The 21432-nt window shown below is 44.1% G+C and overlaps 1 protein-coding gene across 3 annotated transcripts; it reads right to left on the bottom strand.

Annotated features, from left to right (window-relative positions):
• Positions 1-233: 233 nt before the first annotated feature.
• YBX1 (Y-box binding protein 1) lies at positions 234-20475 on the bottom strand. Of its 3 annotated transcripts, none has more exons than XM_065421160.1 (8): positions 20172-20475; positions 19701-19764; positions 10014-10047; positions 7209-7298; positions 6658-6960; positions 5793-5875; positions 5429-5706; positions 234-611 (listed from the first exon to the last, which is right to left on the bottom strand). In XM_065421160.1, exons 1-7 carry the CDS (start codon positions 20326-20328, stop codon positions 5460-5462), a joined length of 978 nt encoding a protein of 325 aa, XP_065277232.1. In that variant the 5' UTR covers positions 20329-20475; the 3' UTR covers positions 234-611; positions 5429-5459. The 3 variants fall into 3 exon arrangements, with proteins under 3 accessions (XP_065277232.1, XP_065277233.1, XP_065277234.1); XM_065421161.1 differs by having other exon boundaries at positions 234-606; XM_065421162.1 differs by having other exon boundaries at positions 5429-5694.
• Between the last annotated feature and the right edge of the window lie 957 nt (positions 20476-21432).

Genomic DNA, 21432 nt, shown 5'->3' with positions numbered 1-21432 from the left:
TTGAATAGACTGACTAGCACAAGTGCTCAAGACGAATTTTGATAAAGACCTCCAAGTAATCCAAAATGACAGCCGATGAATATAATACTAATACCATCTAGTAAGTCCAAAGTCCCCTTATAAGTATTTTAAAAAAAAGAAGCAGTTATATGGCTTTACACTAACATTTAAGGTGCAGCCTGTAACCTTTCAGTAAAAGGAAAAGCAGAGCTGAAACAGACAAACACACATGGCAATTCTTTAAGACCTTTATTAACAGATGCTTGCAGTTTGACTTGAAAAAATCAGGTGTACATTTCATACAAATTAAAAATGAGGTTCTTAAAAATCTCAACTTGACCAGATATGAAACAATTTAAAAACCTTTAAAGGTGTATTGAGAAAAAACAGGCCTTTAAAAAACATTTTTGTCGTTCCCAAAAGGAGACTTCTTTAGGTAAAAATAATAAAAATCCCATGCTGCATAGATAATGCAGATAGTCTAGTTATCTGGTCAACAGCAAAAAGCAAGCACTTAAGGTCTTCAGTTCCAATTCTTTTGTTCATTTCTTATTGCTGGAATTTCATATTCTTCTCTTTATTTCATATTCTTTTCTTCTTTGATGACTAAACTGGAAAAGGAAAAAAGATTGTCAAAGATGTGTGTTGCAGGCTTAAGTGTTCCTGGTGATAAGATCATTCGCAAAATTCAACATGGATTCCTGGAACACTTAAGGTGCACAAATCATAGGACTAGAAGGGACCTCGAGAGGTCATCTAAGTCCAGTCCCCTGCACTCATGGCAGGACTATGTATTATCTAGACCATCCCTGACAAGTGTTTGTCTAACCTGCTCTTAAAAATCTCCAATGATGGAGATTCCACAACCTCCCTAGGCAATTTATTCCAGTGCTTAATCACCCTGACAGTTAGGAAGTTTTTCCTAATGTCCAACCTAAACCTCCCATGCTGCAATTTAAGCCCATTACTTCTTGTCCTATCCTCAGTGGTTAAAAACAATTTTTCTCCCTTCTCCTTGTAATAACCTTTTATGTACTTGAAAACTGTTATGTCCTTAAGTCTTCTTTTTTCCAGACTAAACAAACCTGATTTTTTCCCCCCCAATCTTCCCTCACAGGTCATGTTTTCTAGACCTTTAATCATTTTTGTTGCTCTTCTCTGGACTTTCTCCAAATTGTCCACATCTTTCCTGAAATGTGGCACCCAGAACTGGACACAATACTGCATTTGAGGCCTAATCAATATTACAACACTCCTAATAATGTTCGCTTTTTTGCAACAGTGTTACACTGTTGACTCATTTAGCTTGTGGTCCACTATGACCCCCAGATCCCTTTCTGCAGTACTCCTTCCTAGGCACTCATTTCCCATTTTGTATGTGTGCAACCGACTGTTCCTTCCTATGTGGAGTACTTTGCATTTGTCCTCGTTGAATTTCATCCTATTTACTTCAGACCATTTCTCCAGTTTGTCCAGATCATTTTGAATTATAATCCTATCCTCCAAAGCACTTGCAACCCCTCCCAGCTTGGTACCATCTGCAAACTTTATAAGTGTACTCTCTATGCCATTATCTAAATCATTGATGAAGATATTGAACAGAACCGGACCCAGAACTGACCCCTGCGGGACCCCACTCATTATACCCTTTCAGACTGTGAACCACTGATGATACTCTCTGGGAACAATTTTCAGACCCGTTATGCACCCACTTTATAGTAGCTCCACCTAGGTTGTATTTCCCTAGTTTATGAGAAGGTCATGTGAGACAGTATCAAAAGCTTTACCAAAGTCAAGTCATACCATGTCTACCGCTTCCCCCCATCCACAAGGCTTGTTACCCTGTCAAACAAAGCCATCAGGTTAGTTTGACACAATTTGTTCTTGACAAATCCATGCTGTTACTTATCACCTTATTATCTTCTAGATGTTTTCAAATTGATTATTTGCTCCATTATCTTTCCAGGTACAGAAGTTAAGCTGACTGGTCTGCAATTCCCTGGGTTGTCATTATTTCTCTTTTTATAGATGGGCACTAGATTTGTCCTTTTCCAGTCTTCTGGAATCTCTTGTCTTCCATGACTTTTCAAAGATAATTGCTAATGGCTCAGCTATCTCCTCAGTCATCTCCTTGAGTATTCTAGGATGCATTTGATCAGGATCTGGTGACTTTAAATATTACTTAGACAAGTTAAATATTTTCAACTTGTTTTTTCCCTATTTTAGCCTCTGATCCTACCTCATTTTCACTGGCATTCACTATGTTAGACATCCAATCACCACCAACCTTCTTGGTGAAAACGGAGTCAAAGAAGTTATTAAGCACCTCTACCATTTCCACATTTTTCTGTTATTCAATGGGTTGGGGGAGGGGGGGCGGCAACAACATGCCTACCCTGGCCTTTCTCTTGCTTCTAATGTATTTAGAGAGTGTTTTCTTGTTACCCTTTGTGTCTCTAGCTAGTTTGATCTCGTTTTGTGCCTTGGCCTTTCTTATTTTGTCCCTACATACTTCTGGTATTAATTTATATTCATCCTTCGTAATTTGACCTAGTTTCCACTTTTTGTAGGACTCTTATTTTTAGATCATTGAAGAGCTACTGGTTAAACCCCGGTGGTCTCTTGCCATACTTCCCATCTTTCCTACGCAATGTTAGCTTAGAAATTTTCCCCATTATTGTGACTCAAACCTGGAGTTCAGTTGATTGTGTGCCACCATTTTACTCGCTGCGTACCTATTACAGTTATCAAAACAGCTTATTTTTTGTGAGGAAGCCACTTATCTATTGGGTCGTATGCTGCATTTGACCCTAAGCTATGTGGCAGTGCACTTCCCCTTCCCACCTCTCCCCTCATTCCCATCCTCTGTTTCCAGAGACTTTCAGTACAATGTTATTTGTGAAGGATTGTATCAAAATTGATTTTACACCAGTGCTATGTTTTAAATTCACAGCATGCTGCAGCTCTCACATAGATTATTAGGTGAAAGACTAACGTTTTGGCTGTTGTGCGAGTCCGAGGCTTTTGGCCCCTGGTGGTTTTGGCTTTTGCTGTCCAGAAGACATTTAAATACTGCATTTTCTTTCCCCTTTAAGGCAGGAGCGAGGAATTTTTCTGGGGGAGAAGCATGAAATAAAGAACCTGATTCCACTATCTCTTCAAGTGTCGTCTAAGTGCCCAAAGTTCTCCCAGCATACAATAGATGAGCACTACTGTCCATGTTAAGGAGAAACTAAAGTTGCCATCTGACTTCAGCGATGTGTTAAGATTAACACCTTCTGAGATGAATGACAGGAGTTCATAGCTATCAGCTACTAGCAAGCTCTTTGCTAGGAACAACTAGAGCAGGGGTGTCCAATCAAATAAACTGGACCCGTATGACATGCAAATTCAACAGAAACTAAACTTTCATTTAAAGAGTCTCTAGCCCTCATGGTTAGGAGTACAATCATGAAAGCATGAACAACAGACTCCCAGTCTTGCCTTTCTGAATCACAGGGCTTTAAACAGTAACTCAGGTGCAAACTCCTGCATTCCCTAATAATCCCTTTGGTGTGTTAATACTAAAGACTAATGACAACACTAGTGTCTACATCAATGGTCCCCAAACTGTGGGGCCTGTCCCCCTAAGGGGACACAGGGTAACATTGGGGGGGCATGCAGTGAGGCTCAGGCCACCCCCCTGGGGGGCAGGGAGTGAGCACCACCCAGCCCTGCTCCACCCCGGCCCCAGATCCCGAGGGAGCATGGGCAAATTACATTAGGGGATAATGGGGGGGTGGGTGTCTACCTTAACTATTTCACAGAATGGTGAGTGGTAGTCCACAGGGTGGGAACTAAAGGTTGGTGCAGCGGAGGAAACAGATGAAAAAGAATAGAGGACATACAAAGACAAGGAACAAAGAAACACAAAAGCAGGTTTGGGGAGTGAGGAAAACAAACAAAGGGCAGGAACAGTGATGGTCCTAGAAATGAGCCTTTTCCCATGATAGCTAAAAGATAAGTTACTAAATAAAGGCCATATTCCAATCTTCATTTTTACAAACTTCGCCATGGTCAGTAAAACATTCCTCTCTGGTAAAGCAAAGGCCAAAACTCAATGCAATATTACAAGGGCAGCCACATCAAGCACTGCTTGTTGTCTCCCAGCTTTTTGATGTGGTGTCTCTGCACATGCAGCCAAACATGACATTCGCTTTTTGTTGGCATACCACATTGCAGACTCATGCCTATTTGGCTGCTCATCATTGCTAGGTTTTTTTCAAGGTTCAGTTTCACATTCTCTAAGGCCTGGTCCACACTAACCCCCCACTTCGAACTAAGATACGCAACTTCAGCTACGTTAATAACGTAGCTGAAGTTGAAGTATCTTAGTTCGAACTTACCGCGGGTCCAGACACGGCAGGCAGGCTCCCCCGTCGACTCCGCGTACTCCTCTCGCGGAGTACCGGCGTCGACGGCGAGCACTTCCGGGATTGATTTATCGCGTCTAGACAAGGCGCGATAAATCGATCCCAGAAGATCGATTGCTTACCGCCGGACCCGGAGGTAAGTATAGAGGTACCCTTAGTATTAGTTTTTCCAAGTTGAATCTTAGTCTGTCCACATCTCTCTAGCATCCTGGGTTATTCCTCAATCCTAGTCGATTTTAGCAACTCCTCAATCTAGTATTATCTAGAAGTTTAATATACTGCTATTCTCTCCTCCAGATGAGGACTGATTCTAACGCATCTGCAATATCTCCACTAGAACATCTCCCTCAAGTCACTAGATTGTTTTTATTGTGACCATGTGGGAAGTGTTTCAACCAGTCTTCAGACCATCTGAAAGTGACCCTAGCCAAGCCAGTTTGAGTTAATTTTTCAGTTGAGTAACTAAAATACAATATTAGCCCACTGTTCCATTCATCTACTTCTTACATAATTCTACCAAAAGTCAATCAAGAATAGGGTTAATCTTTTAAAGAATTAGCAAACAATGCTGCTTTTACTTGTAGATATTTGGTTATTTCAATATTTGTTCCATATAGTTGTAAGGTGTGACTAAGATCTCATTCACAGTACAATTACAACCACTCCACATGATTCCTATTTACAGTGCATAAGAGAGCTAAATATCTGCCACCAGGCTAACGCACAGAACATATCCAAGACTAGCCTTGTACAGGACACGGCTAAGGTCCCATCTAGAAATCAGAACCCTCCTGCAGCTAAGTCCCCCAACTAGTTTATAGCTGTACTGTTGAAAGAACTTGAACCTGCAAGCTGTTACAAGTCACATTACCTAACATGTGCATTCACACCAAATCCAAATAGCAAGAAATGCATATTATAACAGTTAAAACCTGAAATAGGTTAGAAGTCAAAGAAAGCTTTTGAAGGAACTCTATTATAGTATAATATCCTCAAAAGAGAATGAGAATACCCACCCGGATGATGGTAGAGATGGTAAGCCGGCATTTACTCAGCCCCGCCCTGCTCAGCCTCGGGAGCGGACGTGTTCTCAGCTGGTGGTTCGGCTGCCTTCGTCTCTTTGCCATCTTGTGGTTTAGGGTTCTCTGGGCGTCTGCGTCGGTAGTTGAAGTTACGACGGTACCGACGTTGAGGTGGCTGCTGACCTTGGGTCTCATCCCCTTGGTTCTCTTTATCTTCTTCGTTTCCTTCCTCCCTAGGCTGTCTTTGACGAGGAGGACCCCTGAAAATCAAGCTATGCTTTAAGGATGCAGCATCTGACCACTGTGTTCCAGCACATTCACAAAATTTCATAACATAACAAGTGGATCTGCAGCATACCTGCGAAATCGTGGTCTGTACCCCCGATACATATTCTGTCTGACTTGTCTGCCTTGTTCTCCTGCACCCTGGTTGTCAGCACCCTGAAATAATGTACATTAAGACGACTCAGCCAGCTACAAGAGCAAACCAAATCAGTGGTTCTCAACTAGGGGTCATGGGCCCCATGGGGGGCCACGAGCAAGTTTCATGAGGGTCCTCCAAGCATGGCCAGGCATTAGACTCATTGGGGTCCAACACAGAAAGCCGAAGCCCCACTGCATGGGGCTGAAGCCTTGGGCCCTGAGCCTTGCCATGCGGGGCTGAAGCCAAAGCCCGAGCAATTTAGCTTTGTGGGGGGCCCGGGCAATTGCCCTGCTTGCTACCCCCTAATGCCAGCCCTGGCTTTTGTATGCAGAAAGCCAGTTGTGGCACGGACAGGCCGTGGAGTTTTTATAGCAGGTTGGGGGGCCCTCAGGGAAAAAAGGTTGAGAACCCCTGAACTAAATGACTTAAACCAATTAGCCATAGTGGCAGTCTGGAACACTGAATCTTTGTTGGGTAAGAGCAAAGTATCTGGTAAGCACCAGAGAGGTCCTGGGCACAAACTGATGCATTTTATGTGGAGTCTAGTTTAGGTGATTACCTTTAAATAATTAAAAAACTATCTGAAAAAATTACTGACTCTCATTCATATTTAAATTATAGCATTTTTGAATTGACAGTCTGCTGGCAAACAAGATTTCTGCTCTTTAACTCATTTGTATTGCTAAACCTTACAGTCAAAGGAAACAAACCTAACATCCTACACATAGGCAGCTGAAACTCCGCACCCTCTTCCATTATAAGCAAGATAGTACAGTATCAAATGTTATACAAAAATTACCTCCACTAACTCTCCCTGCACAGGAGGGTTGGAATATTGTGGTCGACGCCCATAGGGTCTACGCATATAGTAAGGTGGGTACCGCCGCCTGCGGTAGGGACGGCGCTGTTGGGCTTGCCCTTCTGGTATGCTATCTGATCCCTCGTTCTTTTCCCCACTCTCACTGTTCTGGTAATTTTGCTGGTAATTGCGTGGAGGACCCCTACGTCGTGGATACCGTCTGTAATGGTTACGGTCTGCTGCGTATTTACTGCCTTGTACTGGAACTCCACCAGGACCTGTAACATTAGCTGCCTCTGCACCCTAAAAACAGTGCGACAGTGTTAAATAATGATCACAAGAGAAAAAAAGTTGTCAGTTATGGCGTGAGAACCTAAGTAAATCAGGATTAACTGAGCACAGATATATTGTAAAGCGTGAAAAAAAAAAAAAAAAAAAGTAAACTCCTTGGGCGTGTCACATTACCCATCTACTCAGAAGAAGCCACCAAACATCAGCCCAAATTGCAAATCAATTTTTCTGTGAGTTTCAACATTAGAGAATATGCTCACCTTTTCACCTTCCACCACATCAAACTCCACAGTCTCTCCATCACCTACACTGCGAAGGTACTTCCTGGGGTTATTCTTCTTTATGGCAGTCTAGTAACACAACATTCCGGAATTAGCTTTAGAGGCACAGCATGCAGAGATTGCAAAGATGTGTGACGAGATCTCCTAGATTTTGGACGTAACGATCATTCAGTTTTCCTTGGGAGAATGTGCTTCCTTGAACTAGAAATTCAGCAATATCAGCATGTAAACTAAGTTTTAGTTTCAACAGAAATATGCTAGATTTCATAGGGGAAAATGTCTAACAAAAATTGCTAGCCCAAATCTGCTTACAGTAACATGTAATTTCAACTACAGTGGCAACATTCTAATATATCTGAAAATAATGCTACAAATATTTAAATTACTTAGAGGCAGACCTACCAGATAAGTGTCAAAAGCCACTGATACTAGCCTCTGAGGGTTCCCATAAGTCTATTAAGTTCCCATAAGTTTATTCTACTATATAGTCTAGATATTGATGTCTAAAATTAAACAGCATAAGCTAATGTAAAATCACATGACAAGTACTACACACAATGGTACAATTACAGTTGAGGAAAACTTAATTGCCTGATCTCATTTCTGTTCAAACTTGAAGACAGCCTGAAGTTGAGGCACTGCTTCCCTCAAGTCAGTTGTAGCCACAACATTGCAAGGCTGCTTAAAAAGCTTAGTTTACACTCCGATCAGAAAAAGTGTTCAATCCTGTATTTCTGAGTATATTTTAAAATAAAGATTAGGCTGTCTAAACTTGCAACACTACAGAAACAATCCTACCGTTTCTAACAGTCTATGCAACTACATACTGAAAAGCCCCACGTTTTCTGGAGTCAACAGAAGAGATTTTTAATAAATCCTGTAAATACTCAGTACACACTAATCCCTCACAAAACCACATTTTGTTTACCAAACACTTTGAGCTCAGAAGTAGCACACCAGCATGAGACTTCACAAAAGTGAAATAGTGCTGACAGCATCCCAGCATTTTCATGCCCCAGAGGGAATGAAATCCACTTTGACAATACGTTTGCAAATTTTCTGTCTACAGATCTAGTGTTCTGTGTTAAGATGGCACCAGGAAAACCTGCTCCCCTAGTTGCTCTGCATAACTGATGTCTGAAAAGAACCCAAATTGGTAACAGGATGAGAGAGAGTTTATATCTTCCTCAAATGCCTATCAAATTAGAGATTTGCTTTATAAAGTCACAGATTTTATATTTATTTCAGATTGGATCTAAACTGATTACTAGTTACCATGTACTCACTGCTTATATTAAAAGAACACCATCAAATTACATTATTTTTAAAAAACACCTAATAACTAGCTCTCATATAGTGTTTCATCAGTATCTCACGTCACAATCTTAGAAATAATTATAGAGACTGAAACTTTACTTTGCCCATTTTCTAGCACTTTGCATATAGTCAAGCTTTACTATTTTCTTGATGATCAGTCATATTTCCTGTTACACACTTTTTGGAAGATTTCAGGACATACTCAATTACTGACCAAAACTTACTAGTTAGTTAACCTAAAAAAATATAGATGTCCTTTTATATAACAATACACTTTCTGAAATTACTTAAAAACAGAAAGGGTATTCTGCTCCCTTTAATATTTACAAGAGTCATTGCAGTTAGTTTATTCCTGGCTCACTGGCCACAGAAAATAGTAAATAAGTTTTGTAAGTTGCACAAAGTTAACTGAAATGTTGCTAACTTTTCTTATAGGTGTTGTAACTTTCCTAAATTCAAGATTTTTAGCCAGAAGTATGATTTTCAGATTGCCACGGGTCCTTAATACAATTTGAACTTTAAATAACTTATGCGTTTAAGTCAGGAAATATAAAATAGTACAGCCGAATCTTCACGATTCTGTCCTCTTGTGCATGTAGAACATGGGAATTACCATAATGCATCAGACCACCTGCCCATTTTTTACAAGTTCTACTGACTACCCAGTACCATATTCAGAGGAAGGTGAAAAACTCCCATACTTGTTCATTATGGAATAGCCTGCCCTTTGGGTCGTTAGTTAATACTTAAACAGGTGTCAATCGCTTTATGCTTTGAGGGATTAAAGTTCATATCTCAAAAGATTTTAGTCAAATATAAGTGCAGGCACTCATTCATTTAAGCAGTCTTTAAACTCCACTAAACTTTCACAAACACCTTGCAACAGCAAGTTCCACAACTTAAATAAGGTAACTGAATTTCATGGGATGTTTTATTCCTATTGCACCCATTATTAACTTCTTTCCATGCTGTGAATTTTCCATGTATTCTTATAGTTTCTAACCGATGACAGAATTTTACTTCTCCCCCCATGAAGGACCTAGTCAAACATTTATTTGGATTTTTATTTATTTTATTTTTTTGCTAGTTCTCCTTTATCCTTTTGCAAATTCTTCAAAAATATCTTAACAAATTAAGGGAAGTGTACACTTGCACACAATGCGGTTTTCAAGTTAAGTGGAAAATATGAAAATATGAAACTGCCCAGGCATGAAAAATATAGGATTACAATGGAGACTATTTGGCAACCTTAACTATCTGAATGTACTACTTGGTACCCACATAATGAAAATCCATGTGTTAAGGCAGATGACCTTGGAGAATTAAGATTTCTTCAGTGAACACATCATCTAATATGCTCCCCCTCCCTTCAGTTAAGGTTCACCTAGTACAGTTCACCAAGTCAGCATAACAAGCTTTAGCTCTAAAAGAGGTATCTGCACTCCCACCTGCACAAAAGTAACTCACCTGGTGTACAAACACATCTTCCTTGGTGTCATTCCTGCAACACAATAAAATTCAGATTCAGAAAGGGTGTGTAAACAAAACCAGCACATTTTCTAGACTCACTAAGGTTTGGATAGGGGCCAAATGCTAACTTTGAGGTACTGACAAGGACCACATTGGCTATCAGCATCAGTACAGTAACTCCTCACTTAACATCGTACGGGTTAACGTTATGTCGCTGATCTATTAGGCTTGGTCTACACTCACCCCCTAAATCGAACTAAGGTACGCAACTTCAGCTACGTGAATAACTGAACTTAGTTCGATCTTACCTCGGTCCACACGCGGCAGGCAGGCTCCCCCGTCGACTCCGCGGTACTCGTCTCGTCTAGCTGGAGTACCGCAGTCGACAGCGAGCACTTCCTGGTTCGACTTATCGCGTCCAGACAAGACGCGATAAGTCGAACCCAGAACTTCGATTGACAGTCGCCGAACTAGCGGCTGGGTGTAGACATACCCTTAGAGAACATGCTCGTTTAAAGTTACACCATGCTCCCTTATAACGTTGTTTGGCAGCCACCAGCTTTGTCCACTGCTTGCAGGAAGAGCAGCCCATTGGAGCTAGCTGCTGGGGGCTGGGAACCAGGGTGGGCCGGCAGCCCCTCCCTCATCAGCTCCCGTTAGGTTACCAATTGCCAGGCAATTCAGGTGTCCCTCCCCCCACTGCGGTGTGCTGCGCCTGCCCTCTGCCTTGGAACTGCTCCCAGGAGCCTCCTGCTTGCTGTGCAGGGGGAGAAGAGCAGAGCTGATGTCAGGGCGTCTCCCCTCCCCCCACTCCTGTACCCCATCTCCACAGATCAGAGGGGAATGCGACAGGGCTCAGGATGGAGGGAGCTTGCTGGCAGCAGCTGCTGTCTCAACTTGGTGATCTACTTAAAAAGGCAGTGTACTTAGAGTGGAGTCAGCATACTTAAAGGGGCAACGCGTCTCTCTCTCTCTCACACACACACAGTGTGTGTGTCTGTCTCTCTCTCACACACAGTGACTCCATGCATATGAAGAAGTAGGTTTTTTAACTCATGAAAGCTTATGCCCAAATAAATCTGTTAGTTTTTAAGGTGCCACCGGACTCCTCGTTGTTTTGGTGGATACAGACCAACACAGTTACCCCTCTGATACACGGTGTGTGTGTGTCTCTCTCACACACATGCATCCCTGGCATTTTCGAAAGTGGAGGGACTGGTGCGCTCCAGAGGGATAGCATGGGTACATCATCACATTCAGTTTCCGCAGGGAACGTTTGCAGCCACTGCCATGTGTCTGTTGTGTCTCCTCCCTCCATTTATGCTGCCTTGTAGAGTGTGAGGCTACACTAACAATGTGTTAAACCAAGGCATTCCCTGGGAAATATCCCATCCTCTGACTCCACCACCTCAACCAAGTTTCACAATCATCATTGCTGCGTACAATATTATATAATGTCTTTTGTCCGGCGAAAAAAATTTCCCTGGAACCTAACCCCCCCATTTACGTTAATTCTTATGGGGAAATTGGATTCGTTTAACATCGTTTTGCTTAAAGTAGCATTTTTCAGGAACATAACTACATTAAGTGAGGAGTTACTGTATGTGATGTCCCACCCCCTCCAACTGCTCCCTTAACTGCATTCTAGTGTTCAAATTAAAAGGATATCAACCCAAGTGCCATATTTTGAACACCCTACCCCACTTCAATTTTCTGAACTAAAAAGTTGGCAAGAAACATGGGGTTGGTTTGACAGCACTAACTCATCAGGTTAACCAGGGAGAAGCAGATAATTTGATATCCCTTTACAGACAGGAAGCAAAAAGTGTCCTTAAACATTTTTGAAAAAAGAAAACATTTTGAAGACATATCAAGTAAAAGGATGCTTTAAAAGTATCTGATAAGTCAATTTCAAAGAGTTCAAGCACACAGGATGCTTTAGTTTAAAAGTAGGCACACCAGAAGGCCTTTGAGAGATCTGGTAGTATAGCCTCAGACCCAAAAATCAATCCTTCCCTCTACTCTTGTGTGTTCATATTGCCCCCACCTCATGCTCTTTCAGTCACTTCACACAAAGCTTATCTTCCTCCTACCCCTCCATCACGCGTACTCTCACTCAGTTTTTCACTCCACTTCCTTTCCCACGCCCAGGGCCATCCCTAGACATTGTGGTGCCCTATTTTTTTGGGGGGGAGGGGGAGGAGGAGAAGAGGACTGTGCCCAAGGTTTGTGGGGAGCAGGAGTAGGCTTGAGGGCAGGGGGAACTGCCCCCCCACATGAGCCAGCAGAGCAGAGCGGATTGGGGCCAGGTTGCTCCACTTCCTGCCACCCGCTGATTGCAGGGTGGGCCCGAGCCCGCACTCTTGGGGCAGCAGGAAGTGGAGTGACCCGGCCCCAGCCCACTCCCCTCTGCTGGCCCCCAGCACTCACCGGTGGCGTGGCTGCCAGCTGGCTGAGCAGACCGGGCTGGGGCCGGGTCGCTCCACTTCCCCCCGCCCGGTGAGTGCGGGGTCGGGCCCGACCCCTGCTGCAGTGCCCCAGGACGTAGCTCAGGGGAAGGGGTGGAGTGGGGGCAGAGCTAGGGCAAAGGAGGGGTGGAGGCTTTGGGGAAGAGGCGGGACAAGGGCAGCTTCCCTGGCCAGCTCAGCCCGCCAGGGGATCGGGCTGGCCGCTGGGGCAGCATGCAGCTGCGTAGGGCACCACGAAATTTGGGGCAATTTGGTGCCCCTAATTTCTTAACAGATACCATTTCTCTCCCCACTCCCACTCAGGGCCAAAGGAGATATGGGGAGGAGAACTGGAGGGAATTTTAGCATGGTAATGGTTAAAATCAATCATTGCTGGTGGAGCCCCAGTGTCTAGATACTTTCCAAGCAAAGATCAAAGTGCTTTCCCCAGCAAGCTCACAATTCTCAGAAAAAGAGTAGCATGATTAAGCTGATGACTGGCCGTGTCATCTTAATACAGGGTTACTGTTTTTATAATAAAATAGAATTTATCTGCTATTCCCAATTACTCACGATTTTCACTGCCAGCTAGTTCTCTCACAGGTTACATCAATGGTGGGTCTTTCAGGGGAACCTGAATGTAGAGGCTAGTGGCCTTGTGGATCAGATCAGGGAAAACATTCAGTACACAGGGGTTGCACAGAAGACAGCATAATCCATTTGTATGGTGGCAAATGGATAGACAAGGCAGCATCAATGCAGGAAAGGCACACTACCTATTCAATTGTATTTAGTTTTGCATTTGCCACCCCACTCCCCCTTTATTTAATGAGTCTTTATGGACAGTGAATGATAGCACTGGTCAAAGCCCCTCCCTAGACATGAGTGTGCTGCCCTTCAGATAAAGTGTTAAATTTGCAGTTTTAAGTGGGGAGGAGTTTCAAACACTACTCAAAGGAACCTAAAGAGGTCAGAAATATGGGAAGACACTAAAAGATTTGATCTGGACAACCAAGTCAATATATCTGCAAAACTCCCAAACCAATATTCAGTAGGAAGGAGTCACTTCAGAAGCTGTAATGAAAGTGCACGAGTTAGAGCTGACCATGCACTGCAAAAAAGCTGCAAATAAAGCCAGATGTCCGTTCTGCAGTCAAGAGACAGTCACTACAAGGAGAGACTAGTCTTAATACAGCTCGTGTGACTTCATCTAGAACTGAAAACTGAAATGTGATGAAAGGAATGATAACCAGGTGTACACTAATGTATCATCACTAATGTATCACCATTATTGTGCAATTGCATTGTCTAATACAGAGTATGCCATGTAAGATATCAATAGAAAAATTATGATTTGTTAAGTTTGATAATTCTGTTTATATGCATGTATCATCCTTGTAGCTGAAGTTATGAATACTGGCTATGTGTTTCTATCAAGTGTCGTGTTCCTGGGTTACACTCCCCACCCCAGCTGATCAATTTACATCAGGGCTAGTCAATTATGTGTTCATGGCCCATTAAGAACACAACTCTCACAATGGGCCATTGAAGAAACTCATTCCACCCAGTAAGCTTTCTTTTCCAATGGCTGCCCCCTGCAATTCAGCAAACCATGTAAGGACATGTGACCTAAAACTCCATCTTTTACCAGTAACTCTTCATGCTCATGTGCCTCTGGACTTCATATTGGGCCAGTAACTTTCCATGCACCTGGGCTAAGCTATAAATTGCAAGCTGTAACATCACTGGTGTGTCTTCATTTCCTGCTTCACATATCTGGACTGGATTTCTAACAAGGAAGCTTAAAACAGGGAACTGAATGATCCCTAATCTGTTGGGGTGAAGTCATACTTTTTACAAGCTAGCAGATCTACATCACTGCTATCACAGGTACCGGCTTCTAGGGTGACCAGATGTCCCGATTTTATAGGGACAGTGCCGATTTTGGGTCTTTTTCTTATATAGGCTTCTATTACCCCCCATCCCTTGTCCCAATTTTTCACATTTGCTGTCTGGTCACCCTACCAGCTTCCTCCAGCCCCGGGGCGTGCTCAACCCCCTGTTCTGCCCCAGGCCCCACCTCATCTCTTCTCTTCCCATCCAGTTCCACCCCTCCCTGAGCACACCCCATCCCTGCTTCTCCCCCTCCCTCCGAATGCCTCCTGCACACCACCGAACAGCTGATTGCAACAGGTGGGAGGCACTGGGAGGGTGGGAGAAGAAGAAGAGGGGTAGCTGGCTACCGGTGCATGCTCAGCACCCGCTAATTTTTCTCTATAGGTGCTCCAGCCCTGGAGTCTGTGCCTATGACCGCTATGATCCTGACCTGCAATCTCTGAAATCAATTGTAATGTATGTTTCCTTAGACATTTATAACTTTTTTTTTTATATTATTAAATCTTTAGTTGTTAGTTACTAAAGGACTGACTAAGTGATTTTTGGGTAAGATCTGAGTTATATATTGACCTGGTGAAGTGGCTGATCCCTTGGAAGAACTTTATATATGATGAATCTGGTTTTCAGTAACCTCCCATCAGAGTCCAATTGTATAGTTTGTGAGCAAAGTGCTAGAATGCCTAAGCAGACTGTGTTTTTGTCTTGTTAATCATTGTATTGATACAGGAACACATCTTGTCACTGACTTGGTGAAATCTAATGATAGACTAAACATTAGTTTGAGGAGTCTGTCCTGTTTCTCAGCAGTCTGTCCTGAGTTGGGCATTCTCAGCTGTGACCACCTTAGGCACTGAGATATGAAATACTTAGTATTTTTAGAGCATCTAATAAAGTTAAGTTTAGTGACCACTCGTGTTCATAATTTACATCACACTGATCTCCAATATCATACTGACACTACGTATGGGCACAGAACCATTTTTATTATATGGCAACTGTGAGAAAAACATTCTGTGGACAAATATGACAGTTTCATGCTGCTATTCCTTGGGAGTGCTGTGAGCTTCAGGGGTAGTGGAGCAGGAACACAGAAACTGAGAACATCTAGGAAGAGCACTGCATTGTAAGCCTCTTTACCATCTCAGTAGGCAGAGAAACTGAAAGTCACAACACACCACAGCCTCCAGGAACCATTAGACAGGAGAAGAGCACAAGCATTTTCACCTTACCAACAGTTAGCGATGCTTCAAGTTAATAAGATAACTATTGGCCAGAAGATATGAAAGATGAAACCTTCGAGCAAGGTCCCAGGACAAGATCCTTCTAGAAATCCCAGAACCTCATCTCTTCCCAGTTGCTGGGATGACAGGCTTCACAAAGCATTGCCTCAGGATCATGGTGCTGAATTATATTTACCTGCCAAAATCATTCGTGCCTACTTCTGGCAAGATTAACACCCCCAGTTGGCTTGGAAATATGTAACAGCTGCCTATTTGGCTTGAGATGATCTAGAACTCCCCCAGTCACCTTAAAGGAAGGCCGCAGTGAATTGAAAGTTAACTGACTTAGGGTCAAACAGGACCACAATCATCAGGCATGCGCATAAGTGTTTACAACATCAGGGTCAAAATCCCTACAAAGAATTTAAAACAAATTCCTAAAGTGCAAAGTGCAGTACGCTACTCTGGATTGCCATTCCTCAGACCATCTAATCAATATTCTATCAGTGGCTAGTACCAAATGCTTCACAGGAAGCCACAAGAAATTAGGTAGCCGAGAGTTATGAATATGATCTCCCCTTTGGGAAAATTTCTTCCTAACCCGTTGCTTTGAGGTTTGCTCACCCTGAAGGATAAGATTTATATCCTCTATAAAAGTTCCTTTTGCAAATCCTATTCAAAATGTGCTCATTATCCATATAAACATTAATACTTTAACTCCTAAAATAATTGCCTCAAGTGGTATTATCTGGCAATGAGATCCTCAAGTTAATTATGCATTGTGTAAATGAGTATTTTCTTTTACAAATCTTAAACTTATCTTTTGGTATAATCTGAAGTCACCTTGTGTTTTTATTATAAGTCTGAGTACTCAGTTTGCCTTCTCTAGACCATTCATTATTGTGTACACCTCTTTGCACTACACAATGCAGAACCTTTTCTAATCTCTTCAGAGGAAAGTAACTGTTTAGAAGTGGCACTTCCTTACTTAACAGGTCTATTCCCTGTGGGTATTCAGAGTAAATTCCAGGTTTACCAAAATTTTGTGGAGTTCCAAATACAACATCATTTGAGGCAATGGGACAACCTCGGTCACTGAAGATCTAATTGTTATAACTGAGAAACATTTGATAAGATTCTTAGAACCCAAGATGACACTGCAGAGTAAAACACTAAATATAAAATAGGCAGCCATACTGTCATTAAGCTAACATATATTTGCATCAAAATGGGATGATCAAAGTTACAAAAACACAAATCTGCCATTAAATACAAGCAATAGCGGAAGGTTTCCCCAGAGTTCTTTTTATGAAACGTTTTTCCTACAGTAAACAAGAGATCCCAGAAAAAACTCTAAGAGTTGTGGAAATGTCATGAAGTTCCTAGTTTCTGCAGCTTTAACCTTCCTGTCTTGGTAACATGTGATCATGCTGGGTTTCTCATTAAACTAGCAGACTCCGGGGAGTAAGAAGCTGCCCAATTCATATTAATTAATATTTTTAACATTCAGATGCCTTTTAACTATGTGCTGCAATTTCCTTGATTAACTTACATTTTCTTTTTAAGTGAAATTTTCTTTAATGAATGTAGTTGTAAATGCTTTTCCCTACAAGTAGAATGTATAACCCCACTGTTCGCATGCACTTGCAACGGTAAAGAGTTGCTAGCATTTACAATTTAAATAGCTAATCACTGGTCTGGTGTTTAAGATTCAGCCACAGAATTAAAAGGCTGTACACAAGAAGTGTGTTTTACTTAAACTATAGGAATGTCCAGACATTTAAATGATACATGTGCAAAACCAAATATAATCTAGTAGACCTTTTACATAATCCAGCCAATTTTATGAATGAACACACCAGAGCCTACACTTGCACTCTCCCGGATACATAAGGAATTCAAAGTAGTTTGCTTTGTCAACACTAGTTCCTACATAAGTGCAAAACCAATTGGGAGTGTTGGGAGGGAAAATGAGACAATAACCTGTTAGGATGTCAAGAAGTGGTTTGGTGCAGAAGTGTGTGCTCTGGTTCACTAAGAAGAGTATAAATAAGATGTTTATTTACAATAAAACTGTTGTCTATTATAGTTGCTTATTGCATTATTTCACATAACCCTATTTGGGTGTGTGTGTGTGTGTGGGTGTGTTCAGGTATTCTGAGACTCTCAGATAATTTAGGTAATACGGAGGCAAGGAGAATAACTAAGGGCTTTTTGCAAGCTCTCTTTGCAAAACACCCACTGACTTCAATGAGAGTCCTACATGCAGAAGGCTTCCAGAATTGAGCTGTAAAGGAACTTTGCATCTTATTAAAATGCAACCAGCATTTAAGTACCTCTGCTGAGTCACGTCTAGAGATTCCATCTCAGGTATTAACAAATATAGCTCTTATTAAAATATTCCAAGATGCAAGAAATACTTTAAATTAGTATATTTTTTAAAAAATGGAAGTAGCTCATTTTCTGACAGAGAACACTTTAGAAAACACAGTTGGTCTTTTTAAAATTCATTCAGAAAACTCCTTATGCAAATTTTTAATCTAATGAGGTATTTTTACAAGGGACTTCTCAGTCAGTCTCCCTTGCTAACTGACAACACAGAGCAAACAGTGAAAATGGAGTTTACATGAAGTGCTGTCAAATGCACAAAGTTAAGGAATTCCAAGATAGAGAAAAAAATTTCAACTTCTTGCAATGTTAGCCATCTTAGAAGTTCCCTGCAACAGGTTTAAAACAGATATTTAATTTAAAAGTTATCTAACTTTGCGCAGAAGTGGGGGAAGGGATAGCTCAGTGGTTTGAGCATCGGCCTGCTAAACTCAGGGTTGAGAGTTCAATCCTTGAGGGGGCCACTTAGGGATCTGGGGCAAAATCAGTACTTGGCCCTGCTAGTGAAGGCAGGGGGCTGGACTCGATGACCTTTCAGGGTCCCTTCCAGTTCTATGAGATAGGTATATCTCCATATATTTAGAAGGGCAAACTGAACGAGTTTAAAAAATAAAATAAAACTATTGACCAGACCATTTTACTCAGTGTGCTCTTTGTAGTTCAGTTAGCATTGATACGCTCCGTTTTTGTTCTAGAAGTGACATTTCTGAGTGTGGTGTAATTAAAAACGTAACTAAGCTCAGTATAAATTACTATGCTTATAGTCAAATGACTTTTGAAAATACCAATGCAAATATCAATATCTAATGCAAGGCTGTTATTAAAGTTTATCACTTTTATACATTTAAACACAGCTTAGAATCAAACAAGTATTAACACATGACATGAACCAGCACTGTTTTATATTTAAACCTCATCTCAAAAGGATCAAAGACAAGAATCACTACATTATGAAAATCAACTACCTCCAACACTAAATAAATATCCCTATTAAATAAAACCAGTTTTTTGAAAACACTGCAAGAGAATAAAAGTGGAATACAGAGGGGACATCTGGATTAACAACTTACCACTTCTGTGAAAAGCTCCATGGGACAGAGTGATCAGGTCATACTTGAACCATACACATTATTCCCTACAGCACCCATGAAAATGTTATTGAAACTATAACCACATTTGGGTCCAGTGTTTGCTTGGAAATATCCAGAATATCAGCCAAGACAACACCTGCAGACAAGTGTCTGGCCACATGCCAAAGGATGAGGCTGTGATGACAGCCCACTGTTCTAGTCCTGCTGTTCTGAGGGGAAGCAGGAAGGGTCATGGGGAGTTACTATGATTGGATTTCTTATCTGGTTTGGGGACTAAAGACAAAATGATTTGAAAGAATAAACCTAATGTAAGTAGTGTTGGGTGGAAAAAAGCCACGACTACAATGTATTTCAATAGTCAAATGTCTCCCCTGGGGAAGTTCTGCAGCAGCCACCAAACCCACCAACCCAACCTTCAGTCCATTTCCCAGGCTAGTCATTTCAGCACTAAGCCACTTGAGAAACTTCTTAAAGACTCATCTGAAAGCCAGTGAGAGGTGTGTCAGACGAGGCCTGGTCTGCGAGCAGAATGACAGATGCAGTGAGTCTGTCCGAAGTGCTCCCCCAGTCCCCACCCAGCTCTCAGGACACCATCCCACCCCTGCACCCCCGGGCAGCGAGCACACGGCACCCCCTCCTCACCTGTTGATGAAACCGTAGCCGTTTCTTACGTTGAACCATTTTACTGTTCCCAAAACCTTCGTTGCTGAAAGAAAAAAAAACCCAACCTGAGTCACATGACGCAGCGCCCCCACCTCCCTGCAGCCGAGCCAGGCTCCCACCGCGCCACCGAGATGGGCTCGGCCCCCCGCCGCGCCAGCGGGTCAAGCGGCCGGACCCTTCCCGCACCGCACCCCAGGCTGGCCTGGCCTCACGGAGCGCTGCGCGCCGGGGTCCCGGGAGGGCACGTGGCTAAGTGGGTCTCACACAAAGGCCCCGCGTGGCGGACATTTTGAGTCTCTCCGCGCCAGCCCCGCCCCCATCCACCGCCGCACGCGGGGCCCAACGACTCAGGCGGCGCGCGGGGGCCAACGGCCACTGCGCGCGCACCAGGAAGGGGTCTGCGGGGGAGGAGGGATGACGCCCACAGCCCCCTCCCCATCCCCCCCTCACCGATGACCTTCTTGTCCCCGCCGGCGGGGGGCGCCGCCGAGGCCAGGCCGCCGCCACCGTTGCCGGTGCCGCCGTTAGGTTTGGACTCGGCGGGGGCGGCGGGGGCCGCCGCGGGGAGAGGGGCGGCGGGCGGCTGGGTCTCGGCCTCGCTGCTCATGATGGCGGCGGCTGTTCGGTGCGGACGGTGGTGGTGACTGGCTGTTGCGCCGCCTCCCGCGGTGTGATGGTGACTGGGGCCGGCCGTGGGGGGGGCTGCTCCCTGCTCCGGGCTCGCTGGGCTCCGCTCTCCGCTCCCGATACCGATCGAACTGACCACAATGGCGGCCCGCACCGGCTAGCCACCCCGCACGCACCGCCCACTACCTCATTCACTGGCTGCGGAGCTTGCCCGTCACACAACATGCAAACCCATTGGCGTCTAAAAATCCGCCCACGCGGTCACTGACACACCCATTGGTGACGGCGCCTGCCCCTCATAGAACGCGCTCAGTTATTGGGTGCTTCTGTCCCGCACACAGAGCTCGCTAACATCTATTGGCCGCAGAGCCGGCCTCTCATATAACGCGCACACCCATTGGCTGTACGAATTACCGCGGCCGGGCCTTTCTTCGGTCAGTTTCATTGCTCCTCCCTTTCGGAGCGTGATTGGTGCAGCCTCCCTGCTGATCCCGCCGCCTGGAGAACGCGGGGGCCGCCCCTCGGGCTAGCGGAGCTGGGTTACAGCGCGGGGCGGAGAGCCGCGGGGGCCGGAGCACGTGGCCTGGGCTGAACTCGTGCGGTTACCCCGGGGTGCGCCCCGGGCAGTCTGTGGGGCAGGGGCGGGCCTGGCTTTCTTCTAGCTGGGAAAACGCTGGGTCCGTCCGTGTGAGCGCTGGGCCCCGCCCTGGGATAGGGCGGGGGGGGTACCTAGCCCTACCCAGACCCCCGCCCTGGTGTCCCCCAGCCCGGCACCGAGACCCCCCCCACCGTAGGGTGTTCACCAGCCTCCCCCAGCACCTTCTCTGAGGCCCCTGCTGCCACTCCGAGCATCAGGCCTTGTCTACACTGGCACTTTACAGCGCTGCAACTTTCTAACTGGGGTGGTGAAAAAACACCCCCGAGCGCTGCACGTGTCAGCGCTGGAAAGCGCCAGTGTAGACAGTGCACCAGCGCTGGGAGCTGCGCCCCTCGGGGTGGTTTGTTTACAGCACTGGGAGACTTCAGAAGGGATGTCAGGCTACAGTAGAGGCTGGCTGATGGCAGTGGAATCCGACTAGGCTGT

This window comes from Emys orbicularis, chromosome 22 (genome assembly GCF_028017835.1).
Source record: "Emys orbicularis isolate rEmyOrb1 chromosome 22, rEmyOrb1.hap1, whole genome shotgun sequence".
Lineage (NCBI taxonomy): Eukaryota > Metazoa > Chordata > Testudines > Emydidae > Emys > Emys orbicularis.
The sequence above is the reverse complement of the archived record's forward strand: the minus strand, read 5'-3'. Positions and strand labels throughout refer to the sequence as shown.